Source organism: Doryrhamphus excisus, linkage group LG9, assembly GCF_037039965.1.
Source record: "Doryrhamphus excisus strain RoL-2023G ecotype Guam linkage group LG9, RoL_Dexc_Guam_v1.1, whole genome shotgun sequence".
In the NCBI taxonomy this organism is placed as follows: domain Eukaryota; kingdom Metazoa; phylum Chordata; class Actinopteri; order Syngnathiformes; family Syngnathidae; genus Doryrhamphus; species Doryrhamphus excisus.
In genome coordinates this window covers 22,350,538-22,365,809 of record NC_136365.1, presented here as the reverse complement: position 1 = coordinate 22,365,809, position 15,272 = coordinate 22,350,538, and the positions used below count along the sequence as shown (strand labels likewise).

Genomic DNA, 15,272 nt, shown 5'->3' with positions numbered 1-15,272 from the left:
TCCACTGTAAAGGGATGAATCTGCACATTTTATGATTCCACGCTTGGAACTAGCTCGTTTGTGTTTGGCTCCCCACCCGGGAGTTATGTCTTTATGTGGGGGGGAACCACTTTAATGGCAGTGCGGGGAAGAATCCTGACATTATTGATGAAATCTGGATAGGAAGGGATATAGATCATTCCTGCTGAATAATTGAACACGCGTTGGTGCTGCTTATGTTTGCATAACTGTGATGGGAAAGTGTACGCACGGTGCTTTATGGCCCGATTTGTTGTCTGCTCACATTAAGTGAGTGTTTGCATAAATGAGTAAATGAGTCCGTGTCTGTTGGCATGCGGCATTATGGAGACGGACGGTGGAGCAGAGCGGACTCGGATCTGGTCACCAGACTTCCTGCTCTGTTGTCACACACACACACAGAACTTATTTGATGGAGTACCAGACGTTCAAAAGAGCACACGGCAGGGGAAAGACGCTTTTAACAGCAGTATAAGTTCTGTAGTGATCTAATCCAAGTGTTGATTTTCAGGTGGTCCCGGTGAAGATCAAGGTACGACGATGGGGCGCCGCGTGCTTTCGCTCGCCGTGCTCCTCCTGCAGCTCCTCTGCGGCTACGCTGGCAACCAAAGGACGGCGAGGGACGCGCCCTTGCAGTTCACCCACCCCGTTTACAACACCACCATATCGGAGAACTCGGCTGCTAAGACTTACTTGGAGAGTCACACAAAGATGGGGATCTACATCACGGATCCCGCCTGGGAGATACGGTACAAGATCATCTCCGGAGATAACGAGAACCTGTTCAAAGCGGAGGACTACCAGCTGGGAGATTTTAGCTTTTTGCGGATACGGACCAAAGGAGGCAGCACCGCCATTCTCAACCGCGAGGTCCGAGACCATTACGTGCTGATGGTGAAAGCGTCGGAGAGGGGCACCAACAAGGAGTGCCGCACCAGAGTCAAGGTGCAGGTGCTTGACACCAATGACCTGAGGCCCCTCTTCTCGCCGACATCGTACAGCATATCTCTGCCGGAGAACACGGCCGTGCGCACCAGCGTGGCCAAAGTGACGGCGACGGACGCCGACATCGGTACGAACGGGGAGTACTACTACAGTTTCCGGGAGTGGACGGACATGTTTGCCGTGCATCCGACCAGCGGAGTGGTAACGCTGACCGGGAAGCTGGACTACTCCGAGACCAAGCTGTACGAGCTGGAGATCCTGGCGGTGGACCGGGGCATGAAACTGTACGGCAGCAGCGGCTTCAGCAGCATGGCCAAGCTCACCGTGCGCGTGGAGCAGGCCAACGAGAACGCGCCGGTCATCACGGCGGTCGCTTTGGCACCGTCCGACGTGGACCTCGACCCCACTTACGCCATTGTCATGGTGGAGGACAACGACCCGGGACCAAACGGGGAGATCGCGTCCCTGAGCATCGTCGCCGGTGACCCGCTTCAGCAGTTCAGGGCCGTGAGAAGCAGCCCCGGGAGCAAAGAGTATAAAATTAAAGGCGTTAAAGACGTGGACTGGGAAAGCCAGCCTTTCGGATACAATCTCACTCTGCAGGCGAAGGACAAAGGCAGCCCGCCTCAGTTTTCATCCGCTAAATTAATACATGTCACTTCTCCTCAGTTTAAAGTGGGGCCGCCCGTTTTCCAGAAAGATGTTTACAAAGTCAACCTGAGTGAATTTGCACCCCTTCATACACCCGTCGCTATGGTAACCGCGCTACCAAAGTACCCTCAGGTCAAATATGCGTTTAGGCACAAATCAGACCGGTTCGCCATCAACCCGGATACCGGCTTAATCAGCACAGCGGCGCCGATCAATGCGGATGTCGCCGCCCGCTTTGAGCTGGACGTCATCACCACTGACGGACAAGCGGCGACAAAAGTCATTGTGGACGTGATTGATGTGAATAACAATGCGCCAGAATTCCAGCAGACCTCCTACAAGGCCATTGTTGATGAGAACTCCCCCGTCGGGACCAGCGTGGTGACCGTCAAAGCCACCGACCTAGACAGGGGCGAGAACGGCTACGTCACGTACAGCATCACCAACCTCAACCCGCAGCCGTTTGTCATCGACTACTTTTCCGGTGTTGTCAGTACCTCGGAGTTCCTAGATTATGAACTCATGCCGAGAATTTACAGCCTGAAAGTCAGGGCCTCAGATTGGGGAACCCCGTTCAGGAGAGAAGTGGAAGCGTCGGTCACCGTGACGTTAAACAACCTGAACGACAATAAGCCGTTGTTTGAGAATGTGGACTGCCAGGTGACTGTGCCACGGGACCACGGCGTGGGGGAGCAGATCACCACGGTGTCGGCCATCGACGCCGATGAGCTGCAGCTAGTGCGGTACTACATTAAAGGCGGCAACGATCTGGATCTCTTTGATCTGAACCCAAGCTCCGGGGTGCTGTCACTCAAGCACACGCTGAGCGACGGCGAGGCAGCGAAAATGTCCTTTCATAGTTTACGAATCGTCGCCACCGACGGCGAACACGAGACCCGACCCATGTACATGAACTTGACGGTCATCACGGCACGCAAGCCGGTGCAGGTGAAATGCGTGGAAACCGGCGTGGCCACCATGTTGGCCGAAAAGCTGCTGCAGGGCAGCAAAATCCACACGCAAATGGAGCCCGACGATAACTTCCTGGACATCCACTCCATCAACCGGTACGCGCCGCAGTTTGCGGAGTCTTTCCCGAGTGTTGTCCAAGTTAGAGAGGATCTTCCCATCGGGGGGCGGGTGGTTCATTTAGCCGCCGCCGACGCGGACAGCGGCTTCAACGGGAAGCTTGTGTACGTCATTTCCGGAGGCGACACAGAGAGCCGCTTCTTCGTGGAAATGGAAACGGGCTGGCTTTTGGTTTATTCTCCTCTTGATAGGGAAACAAAAGACCACTACACGCTCAATGTCACGGCCTACGACCTTGGCATTCCGCAGAAGTCCTCCTCACGCCTGCTGGATGTCAAGATCCTGGATGCTAACGATAATAGCCCTCAGTTTTTGCAAGAGTCCTACTCTGTGGAAATAAGTGAGAGCACACCTGTTGGCACGGAAATTATCCAGGTGGACTCCACCGATAAGGATCTGGGAGAGAACGGCTTAGTGAGGTACTCCATCTTGGGAGGCACGGATCATTTTGCCATCAACGAGGAGTCCGGGGTCGTGACCGTGACCAAGCCATTGGATCGCGAGCTCCATCCTGTTTACATTTTGAAAATTGCAGCGCGTGATCAGGCGGCGAACGAACCCCAGCTGGTGTCCACCGTGCCGCTCAAGGTCACGCTGGAGGACATAAATGATAACCCCCCTAAGTTCGTCCCGCCTAATTACCGCATCAAAGTGAGGGAAGACCTTCCCATTGGTACGGTTATAATGTGGCTAGAGGCCCACGACCCCGACGTCGGCCCATCTGGTCAGATCCGCTACAGCCTGATCGATAACGGGGACGGGAATTTCGAAGTGGACAAACTGAGCGGCGCCGTGCGGATTGTGCAGAACCTGGACTACGAGGCCAAACAGGTGTACAATCTGACGGCCAAAGCCAAGGACAAAGGGAAGCCCATGTCCTTGTCGTCCACCTGCTTCATCGAGGTGGACGTGGTGGACGTCAACGAGAACCTCTACAGGCCGTCCTTCCGGTGGTTCGTGGAAAAGGGATTTATTAAAGAGGACGCCGCTGTGGGGACTTCGGTAATGACTGTTGCAGCCGAAGACGAGGACAAAGGCAGAGATGGAGAGATTCGATACTCCATACGGGACGGATCCGGCCTGGGGATATTCGCCATTGATGAAGAAACCGGTGAGTTACTTAGCTTTTCCTCGGGTTTGTCCCCCGTGTGACGCCTGCCTTTGCATCCGCTTCGAGTGATTTGCATTAGAAAAGTTTAATGAAGTGGAGAAGCGGACTTGGTTAATTCAGCGGTGTGGAACAATGAGGGAACGGAGTGTTCCTGTAAACCTGATTCCAGGCTTCTTTTTTTCTGGGGGTGCATGGAGGGCAGGGGGAGCAGCTGTTTCTCAGACCTGAGTGGACATTCTTAGCGGTCGCTGTGGAAGGACGCCTCTCACTGGCCTGACCTCTTTTCTTATTTTCTCCTCCTCTGTGCTGCGAAGGCTTGAAATATTCCACTGCAGGACCAAAATATGTTCTTTGAGCATTCTTGGCTCGCCAGAAATCATTTTAATCGTTGATTCAAAGCAGACTGGAATTCCAGGAAACTAGCAATCACCTGATGTTCTTGTTTTGGTCTTGGTTCCTCGCTCCCTCTGTCCCAGTGCAAGATACTTCACCCATCATGTTGGTTGGTGGTAATGTGGGGGAATTTACCATTTGCTTTGAGAAATTGAACAGTGTCAACTATAATTCTAAATAATATATCAGTATGTAACTCATTAACTGTTTGAAAAAGTAACGTGTATCGACTTTAGCCACGTTTACATGGACCCAAATATTCCAATGTAACCTTTGTATACACATCATTCCCAAAGAAAAGTGCCAATCCCAATGAATATATAATCAGATTCACAGGGGTGGAATATTCCTTTCCCCAATCCGATTGAGGTATCTTTTCCTGTTCCCGGGTGCGTTCTTTATATATGACATAACACGCAGCTCAAGACGTTTTTCGATTTAATAAAAAAAAAAAATAAAAAAAAAAATGGAGGCGAGCAATCGGCACTGGACTGCTGCGGAAAGTTTGTTTTTGATTCAAACTAAATTTCAAGACTGGACGGAGGAAAAACTGGCAATACGGAGTTATTCTAACAAGTGAAAGAAAAACTTGGGGAAGTCGGTATCACGTGATGTTGGTGTTTACGTTTCACTGGGCATGCCCCATTGACTATTCTGGTTGATTTATAGCGGCGCATGGAATATTTCCATGTATACCATTGTTTTCGGAAAGGTCATTCGGAAAGATTCTATTCGGAAAGAGAAAAACTCCTCATGTAAACGTGGCTACTGTTTGCTTCTTTGGTGGGAGCTCCAGATCAAAGTCTTGGGCATCTTGTGTGGGAATTTCAGATTTCTGGTATTTCTGTCCTGTCAGGCAGCAACAGCTCCCATATGAAGGAGACAGAAGTTGCTGAATTGCACTCTGACAGAGGAAATGGTTGCAAATCCAAATCCAAAAGCTCATTTTCTCAGTTTTTTGGTGAAAACCAGGTTTTGGCTGTTCTACTTTATAAAGACCCAAAAAGGCTAGAAACAAACTATCTTTTTTGTGATGAAAGAAGTGTTCCTTGACATAGTTTCAGTGTTGAAAAAAGTCGATATTCTGTGGGTCTTGGAAGTTTGCCAGTATGGAGCTCTCGTCTCTGAAGATGGCTGCCAGTCAATAAGGTTAGAAAAGTAGATGACTCCTGCCGGGGAGCTTATAAGGTGAATTAAGAATCCAGTACATTTATCTCCAAGTGCTTTCCTTTCCTCTCGGGTGCTATATTTAGCATGGGATGATGATGGTTGCTAGCAGGCTGTGTTTTTGTTTCTGTGGTGATGTGCTGATTACTGACCTTCGCAGCTCCGTCTCTTACCGAGTGGTTGCTGACCTGACTGGGCCATTGTGGACCCGTCAGGCGGGACTGTATTGTAGCGTCGGGTCATTTATCGGGATGACCGGCATTCCTGCTCAGCTCTAAATCCAGATCCATACAGCCCGGTTTCATCTTCATGCTAATCCCCAATGTTCATATTGTGCCATTGATAGGATTGGGCCTCGTTGTCATGGATTCTAAATGCAGCCAAGGTGGTAAAGCCTCTCCTGGGGTTTCACTAAGTGACGGGTGTGGTTTGTTTGCCGCTTGCGTTATTACGGCTTTAGCGCGGAAAATAAAACAAGTGGTGTGCAGCATGCTATATACGGGGCTGCAGCTGCAGCTCCAGAATGTTTTTAAATGGTTCAAAATTAGAAAACCAAACAAAAGACGTGCCAGGACCCACACACCTCCTCACGATGGTGGGGGTATGCTGGAGCCTATCCCAGCCAATCCCAGGGCACATATAGACAAACAACCATTCCCACCCACATTCATACCTATGGACAATTTGGAGTGGCTAATGAAGCTAGCATGTTTTTGGAATGGGGGAGGAAACCGGAGTACCCACGCATGGGGAGAACATGCCCAAGCCGAGATTCCAACCCAGGTCTTCCCGATCTCCTGAATGTGTGGCCAACATTCTCACCACTCGTCCACTTGTATTGAAAAAGTGTTGAACTGAATCGCACCATGAATTTTGTGTATAATTGCACCCCCTACTGTTTTAAGGTCTTTCTTAAGTTTAGAATATATAAAATAAACAAGAGGCTAACTGGTTTGCTTGCTACTTTGCTACTGGTTAAAGCCATGGCCTTCTTGTGTCCCTGCCGTGATCCCATAGCCTAGCATGTGCATTACAGTTCAGCAATGTAGTCTAATCAAAGAATAACAGGATGTCAAGGTGAATATAGGGGTGTTATCTCATGCTTACAGGGCTCTAATAATGTTAAAGATGGTATTTAAAAAGTCAAACAGTTTTCCATGCTTTGAATTTCAAAATGTTCCATCATCTATGCCGCTTATACTCTCATGGGGGTATGCTGGAGCCTATCCCAGCTGATGACCTTGGATTGGCAGAATATTTTTTTGTACCAAAAATGAATGAATTTCCGTGCATTACAGTTTGGCAATGTAGTGTAATCAAAGAATAATAGGATGTCAAGGTGAATATAGGGGTGTTGTGTCATGTCTACGAGGCTCTAATAATGTCAAAGATGGTATTTAAAAAGTCAAAGTTTTCCATGCTTTGAATTTCAAAATGTTCCATCATCTATGCTGCTTATACTCTCATGGGGGTATGCTGGAGCCTATCCCAGCTGATGACCTTGGATTGGCAGAATATTTTTTTGTACCAAAAATGAATGAATTTCCGTTGGTGTGCCTGCTGGTGCCCGGACATCTGCTCAGGATGCTGGGGAGGTTTTCAGGGCATGTCTGACCCAGTAGGAGGCCTCGGGGAAGACCTAGGACCCTTCTGAGAGACTCTCAACTGGCCTGGGAACACTTTGAGATCCACCAGGGGAGAGGCAAGCCTCCTGAGGCTAAGCGGAAGAAGATGAAGTGACGTATGGGGAATGCTAAGTCGCCAATATGCGGGGCGGTTTCCACTCTAAGGGTTTGACCCCATTTCTCCCACTAATGATATTCGAGTCCCTCAATCGTCCATTAGGTGATATTTTCTTTTTACTGCCACTGACTCGCATTTGAGTGGCCCTTCCACTAAAGAACACCTTTTCATCCCAAACCCTGGAAACCGCCAGACTTTTCCCTTGTATTCATAATGAGCACACAAAAGGTCAGTGGAAAATAGAGTTGTGCATCTTTAATAACCAGGAATGTGGAGTTGAGATGGCTGTGTTAGATTGGAGCGCCCGGCGGTGAGAAGCGGCTCGTGGAAGCGGCTCGTGGAAGCGTGTTGAGGACGTGTGGATTTATCTTGTGTAAAAGGTGACGAGAGCGGAATGGGAAAGAAACAGATGCTGACTGTATAATGTATGCATTGGCCTTTCTTGTCAGATAATGTATGCATTGGCCTTTCACTCCACGCTGTGCGCAGAAGACGTTCTCGTGAATGCAGCACTTTGATAGAAAATCAGGCTATTGTATGTCCCATTTCTGCCCCCCTCTCCCACCTCATAGGCGGCTGTGAAACTTAGCACGATGGAAAGACCCGTGCTTAAAAGAAGGAAAGCTTTCCCTTCTTTTAGTTTGCGTTCGCGAGATAAAAGCAAGAACGGCAAAGTGGCACCTGAATCCAATCCAAACAGTCCTCACGCTTGAGCGCCGTTACTGTGGAGACGGACGCAGGAATGTGCAACGGGACAAAGTTGATTGTCTGTCGCTAAACGAAAAGCACACTTTGGCCATTAAAGTCAGGATGCTGTGCTCCGCGCTCTCATTAAAGCCGCTTGAGGAACTTGGGAAGGGTTTGTTCATTTACCTGTTGCTTGATAAGAAGTCATCCATCTAAGCTTCTCCGTACAAAGAATAAATATAGCAGATTTCTCCTTCTCGTGGGTACTCGGCCTGGGATGATAAATAACTTCATTCATCCCACAATAATAGAAAATGAACTGCGTCATTTTTCCGGCCGTTTTTCCTCAAAGAAGAGGTTTCGCTTTGTGCATTGGTTGCAGCGCATAGAACAACAGCATGAACAGAGTGAGCCCTTTTTGGCTTGGTGGCTGGGTGCGGGGCTGATATCACACACACATTGCAGAAGAGTGTAACGTAGTAGAAATGAAACCAATATATTGTCCTATACTGTATAGTACTTTTCTTTAAAATCGTGTATCGTCTTGTCTCATGACACGCGGGCGATAAAGTGATGCAAGCGGATGCCAGGTTTGACAAGTGAGTCGCTGTATCTGTATCGGTAGCAGCCTCCCGGGTGGCTAAGAATCAGCCATAAATCCTTAGATGAATGGATGGTTGCCGGTTTGATCACCCGGTCACTGTTGTTGTGTCCCTTTACATTCATCAATTAGCAGTTTTATATCTTTAAATGCGGCTGCACGGCGGATGAGTGGTTAGCACGCAGACCTCACAGTTAGGAGACCAGGGTTCAATTCCACCCTCGGCCATCTCTGTGTGGAGTTTGCATGTTCTCCCCGTGCATGCGTGGGTTTTCTCCGGGTACTCCGGTTTCCTCCCACATTCCAAAAACATGCTAGGTTAATTAGCCACTCCAAATTGTCCATAGGTATGAATGTGAGTGTGAATGGTTGTTTGTCTATATGTGCCCTGGGATTGGTCCAGGGTGGACCCCGCCAGCTGGGATAGGCTCCAGCACCCCGTGCGACCCTCATGAGGATAAGCGGTAGAAAATGAATGAATATCTTTAAATACACAGAAAAAAGAAAGGATTAGGATGGTGGATGACGGGCCCTTGTGCCCTTTTCCTTGAAACAAATAATAACGGGTGCACCCCGACCAAAAAGCTTTTCAACGTGTTAAACTACACGAAAAAGGAAAACCAATCTCCCACGGCCTCTGGCTGAATAGTTTATTAACAAAGCACATGTAAGATGAATCTGAGGAATTCCGTTGCCGCACCCAGTCCCCGTGTCTACCCTATCCTATCCTGTCCTGAACGGGCTGTAAAAAAGCAACAATAAAACGCTGCCCTTGGGCCACAAGAATGGAACTACTAGATTTGCTTTCCGCTTGTTTCACCTCCACCTGTGCTCCTTTCTTCGCCCTTAAGGCTTTGTTAGTCAACTTACTGGGAGCAGCCACCATGCTAACTGTCATGACCTGAACGTTTACTTTTTTACACACACACACACACACACACACACACACACACACAATGGGCCTATTCAAACAACCCACATACGTGTTATGTTTGCTTGGGTTAAAAGGAACTCGTACACTCGGGGTGGCCATGAGGTGGCCCCGCCCTGGTGTGCACCAAACAAGCGTCCTCAGGTGGTCTGGGTCGGCTTGTGAGTGGGCACGGGGCCGGTATGACATCTCCATATTTGGTGGGTAATATCTGGGCACGCCTGTGTTAGCTACACCTGACATATGGCAACAAGGCACACGCCTGCGGTTTCAACACACGGACGCCCACTTCCGACTGCGTGGAACAACACGGGGCGTGACGAAGTATTTCCACGTCCTGGCCATGCCGGACCTCCACTTTCTTGGTGTGACGCAGAATTGTAGTGGTTTTGAACCCGCGACGACTAGCCCATGCCTCCTTGCGAGTCGACCTTCATTCATTCATTCATTTTCTACCGCTCTTCCTCACAAGGGTCACGAGGGTGCTGGAGCCTATCCCAGCTGTCTTCAGGCAAGACGCAAACAACCATTCACACTCACATTCATACCTATGGACAATTTGGAGTCGCTAATTAACCTAGCATGTTTTTGGAATATGGGAGGAAACCGGAGTACCCGGAGAAAACCCACGCATGCACGGGGAGAACATGCAAACTCCACACAGAGATTCCCGAGGGTGGAATTGAACCCTGGTCTCCTAGCTGTGAGGTCTGCGCGCTAACCACTCGACCGCCGCTAGTCAACCTGTTGTCTGAAATATGGCCGTCGCACAGACCGGTGTTGAAATGACAGCAAAAAGCTTGGCGAATAATAAGAATGGAAGAGAAAACTGGGCTGCACGGTGGTCTGGTGGTTAGCATGTGGGCCACAGGAAGACCTAGGATGTTTGTTCTCCCCGTGTGTGGTGGGGTTTGCTCTGGGTAGGCCGCTTTCCTCCCACCGTCCAAAAACATGCATGTACATTGTACTTTGGTCACAGTTAATTCCTAGTTAACTCAAAGTTAATTAGTTAGTTGATTAGTTGCCAGCCAGACAGGTGGCCATGTTTGGTGATCAGTACCAAACCGCTGCTGTGTGTGCAGCTTTAAGGTCGCACCAGAATGGATGGATGAGCAACTGACCCCCCCGCCCCCCCTAAAATGTCCAATGTGAAACACAAAAGTGCTTCCTTGTCCGGGTTGTCTTTGAACTAGCCACTGTTCTCATTCCACTCCCCGCTAGGCCGCATTCCCCAGACTTCTCAGGCCTCTCACATGCTTCCATAAACTTTCACAGCCATTCTCTTCCCTCTATTCCGCAGACCTGATGGAATGCTTCAAATTCCTCACTGGGCAAGAGCAGAGGGTCCTCGTGTTTAGAGAAAAAAAAAAGTCCATAACCGAATCTCCTGCGTTACTCGGCAACTTGACATAAGAGCGGCCCAAAGTTCCCAGACGTTCCGAGCCAAGATCCGTGCTTCAAAGATCTTAATCCTGTTGGGATTAACGCCCGTAATTCCAAAAGATGTGATCTTAACAACCAAGAACGTTGTTGTTATTGCCCGAGGTATCTCGGGGGCAATCCTTTCAAATAGTTGCTATCCCAGCGCAGGAACATCTTCGGTTTGGGTGGTCAGATTCTGGTCAGATCCAAGACCGTTTCGAGTGCTCGTGAGACCAGATCCACCAACGAGCTGTCATGGATAAATACTTTGGCACCCCCCCCCCACATGTGAGTCTCTGAACCTCCGCCATCTTGGCTGTGACGCCATTCCGGTCGTGGAGGCACAGCCGAGCGAGGAAAGAGAGCGATATCTTCTGACCTTCCAGACTGTTCTTCCGCAGTTGAAGACTTGTTTTGAAGTTGGCACCCCCGCCCCCTCACCCCCCGCGCTCAAACAGCTTCTTGGTTTTGGACTTTTGTATTCCCGTCTGCGCCGCAGCTTTCGTTTTCCCTCGGCAAAAATAGTCAAAGTATTTGCTTATTATATTTCTTATATTTCATCACACTGCAATTTATTTTCTTTGCTTCCTGCCTCCACCCCCCCATGAATATATACAGTATGAGTATATACAGTATATATATTTGTCCACATGTCCCTGAAAGCTCTTTTGTTTGCTCAGCTGAAGGTTGCTCCCCCCCCGCCCCCCCCTTCCCTCCTGGCTAATGTAAACAACACCGCTTGTTGACGTCTTTCACCTGGAATCTCCTCCCGGCTTCCGCTTCTGAAAACCCCTCCCATAGTTTGTTACATGGTATACACGGTATTTTGGATGGGGGGGCACAAAGCAAACCGTGGGTCACATGACTAAGCCGGGGGTGTCCAGACTTTTCGTCCAGGAACGAAAGGATGCCAGGGCCACTTTGATAATCTCATCTCAGCTTTGTCGTATCCCATATCCCAGCTGTCTTTGGGGGAGAGGCAGGGCCAATCACAGGGCACATGTAGGCAAACAACCATTCACACTCACATTCATAATAATCATTGTAAATTTTTTTGTAATATTTGGACTTTATTCTTATAAGTTAATATAACGCACCCTAACTTTATCTGGTTTTGTTGGATTTTTTTTTCAATATTGAAAATAATTGTTGAATAATTATAATAATAATAATAATATTTTTTTATTCTGGTAAAACTTTTTTCTTGTGAGAATCTGACTTTTTTCTTTTCATATTTTCACTTTCTCTTTGTAAAATGTTAGCTCTTTTTTAATTTTGTAGTTGTTTGAACTCACTCCTCCTTGTAATTATTTAAATTTATTCTTAGAATATTTTGACTTGATTTTTGTAACATTCAAACTTTTCAAAAAAATACAAAAATGAGATCAATGAGTCCCCATAATATTTTGTATTATAATACATAATACTTGTTCTCGTTATGACTGCGGATTCATCCATTTTTGCCGTTGTAGTGTTTTATGCTTGTTAAATGATATTTTTAGAAATAAAAAAAAAAAACCAGCAGCGGGCCACACATGCCCCCCCCCCCTTTTGGACACCCCTAACCCTCCAAAAACTGACCCTCTCCCGACTGACTGCGCACTCTTCTTTCCTCAGGCGTCATCCGGACCCAAGAGCCGCTGGACCACGAAGCCACACCCCACTACTGGCTGACGGTCTACGCCATGGACCGCGGCGTGGTGCCGCTGTCGGCCTTCGTGGAGGTCTACATCGAGGTGCAGGACGTCAACGACAACGCGCCGCAGGCCTCCCAGCCCGTCTACTACCCCTCCGTGATGGAGAACTCCCCCAAGGATGTGTCCATCATCCAGATCGAGGCGGTGGACCCGGACGCCAGGGCCAGCGATAAACTCTCCTACAGGATCACCAGCGGGAACCCCCAGGGGTTCTTCGCCATCAACGCCAGGACAGGTAAGACCGCTGCTTGACGTCTTATTAGTTGACGTGGCTTGGCCAGCTCCGTGTTTGATTCCCAGCTTCTGAAACCTGGGGCTCATCCACGGAATAATCAGGCTCCAAAAGATGAGCTGTGAATCTGTGAAATCAATGATCCCAGGAATGAAGGAGTTCCGCTGATGTCTAAGATGATAAAGTATGTCACAGTACTGCAGTATTAAATGTTATCATGAGTGTACCGGTTACTGCATGCATAAAGACCCATAAACCTTGATGGAGGTTCGTTAGCCATCTTTATAGCGGTCATACTAGGTGTGTCCCGTCATGCTTATTGTTGGCCCTCTTTCTTCCGCTACAAAAGACGGAGACGGGAAAGGCGTGTGCTCATGTTTCACATCGAGATTGTGGATGACTGGCGTTCTTCCTTCCAAAGAACCACACTCTTTATTGCTATCTGTTTCTACCATACCTTACTTATTGTGTGAAATATGGGATAATAACTATAAAAGCAATCTTCACTCGCTAAATGTACTGCAAAAAAGGTCAGTAGGGATAATTCATAATGCCGCCTACAGAGAACATACTAACTCCTTATTTCATTTCCGGGATTTCAGTATGTGGAATCAAACTATGGAATGGATTGAGTCCTATACTGTACTTCCTATGGTACCCATTATGTCATTGTATGGGCATATCACCTTGTACTTTGGTACGTGACAAAAAAATGTAATTACATTTTTTTAAAATTAATAAAATAAAGTAAAAAAAACAGGAAAGCAGGAAGTGAACAAATGTAACAGTAAAATAAATGGATAAAAGAAAACAGAATAAAATAAAATAAATAAATAAATATAAGAAAAATTGAAATAAAAACATTTTATAAAATAGTTTTAAAAAACTACTTAAATTATACTAGGAAAGCAGGAAGTGAACAAATGTAACAGTAAAATAAATGAATAGAATAAAAGAAAAAATAGAAATAAAAACATTTTATAAAATAGTTAAAAAAACCCAACTTAAATTATATTAGGAAAGCAGGAAGTGAACAAATGTAACAGTAAAATAAATGGATAAAAGAAAAGAAAACAGAATAAAATAAAATAAATAAATAAATATAAGAAAAATTGAAATAAAAACATTTTATAAAATAGTTTTCAAAAAACTACTTAAATTATACTAGGAAAGCAGGAAGTGAACAAATGTAACAGTAAAATAAATGAATAGAATAAAAGAAAAAATAGAAATAAAAACATTTTATAAAATAGTAAAAAAAACAACTTAAATTATATTAGGAAAGCAGGAAGTGAACAAATGTAACAGTTAGTGATTGTAAAAGTACCAGATGGAGGGGTAGGATTTAATAAGCTTTGCTTCTTCCTACTCCTTTTGGACATGTGGAACTGGGAACTGATTATTATGGGATGCACTCAATTGGAATGTGATGCATGTTCAAATGAAATAGAACCATTACCAATACCATTACCAATACCATTACCATTACCAAAGAACGTTAGCGGAAAACCGGCAACGCTGCAAAAGTTTTGTGGTGCAGGAATGATTTGTTTTTAATGGCACTTTCCGCTACGTAGTTGTGCGAGGATATTTGACTAGCAGTGGGCTGGTCCTGCTCGCTTCCCTTCCATTCCGTGTGGCACGCTGGAGATGCTGCCATGATTCATATTTCATGTGCTACTGATGAAGTTGTCCATGTTTGGCAGCGTACAAAGTCAAGCAGTCCTGGTCCCTGGTCCCTAGCAGACCTCTGTAGTCCCGCCTATGTTGATGTTTGACAGTCCGCCAGCGTAGGCCGTAAAATCATGATGGAAAACGTGCCGCTTCTCCGACTTATCCGAGAGCACTCTCTTCCGGCTGTGCATGCGAGCTCTCATTAATGTGAAATGAGGAACGCTAAGTGAAGCGAGCGAGCAAAGCAGTTGCTCCAATTTGCCCGCCGCTGATGTGTGTGGTCCTTTTTTCCCTCCCCAAGGTAGTCGACATCAACAAGCGAGGTTATTTTCGTTTAGAACTGGCGCTGTCAACTTTCTGACCAAATAAGGATTCGGCCTCGCAGCGAGCCGACCCCCAGAAGCAGCCTCACACAGCCCGGCAGGCTGACTTCCCAAATGAATGCGGGACTTGCATCTTTTCCGTAAAGCGGGAATATGTAAGGTTGAATAAAGGCAAAGTAAATGGCGTGGAATTTGGGTGCTTACGGATCAGTTCGGTGATAGCATGATTATTCTATTCTTTCTCTCTTAGCGTAAAGAGCTAAAAGATGGACGACGATGATAAACGAGATGAAAAAAGGCCAAATGTGTCTCCGTGCTATCAAGCCAACAGGACCCAGGACCGCATATTGCAGGCTTTGCCGAATGTTTAAATTTACTACACGCCAGCCTCTGTAATTACACCTTCCAAAACGGCGTCGGACGCACGGGCCCCCGTCTTGGCGCGTCTACAAAGCTCCACCAAAGGGTGGGAAAAAGGAAAAGAAACCAAAGCTTATGTTTTGCGAGCTAACAAGCTAGCCTTCTGCCATGCTTTCCTAAAAACGAAGCCCGTCAGGCTCCAAAGACGTGACGGCTATGCTCGATGCC

At 47.2% G+C, this 15,272-nt stretch overlaps 1 protein-coding gene across 8 annotated transcripts in view; it reads left to right on the top strand.

The window, feature by feature from the left end:
• fat1a (FAT atypical cadherin 1a) overlaps window positions 1–15,272 on the top strand; it is a 57,470-nt gene that overhangs the window by 777 nt on the left and 41,421 nt on the right. For all 8 annotated transcript variants that reach the window (XR_013628176.1, XR_013628175.1, XM_078793697.1 and 5 more), the window contains exons 2-3: window positions 530–3,814; window positions 12,376–12,690. Coding sequence is in view for 6 of the 8 variants with exons in the window: in XM_078793697.1 (XP_078649823.1) it covers window positions 559–3,814; window positions 12,376–12,690 (3,571 nt within the window). In the remaining 2 variants the exon portion in view is untranslated. The remainder of the gene's footprint in view (window positions 1–529; window positions 3,815–12,375; window positions 12,691–15,272) is intronic.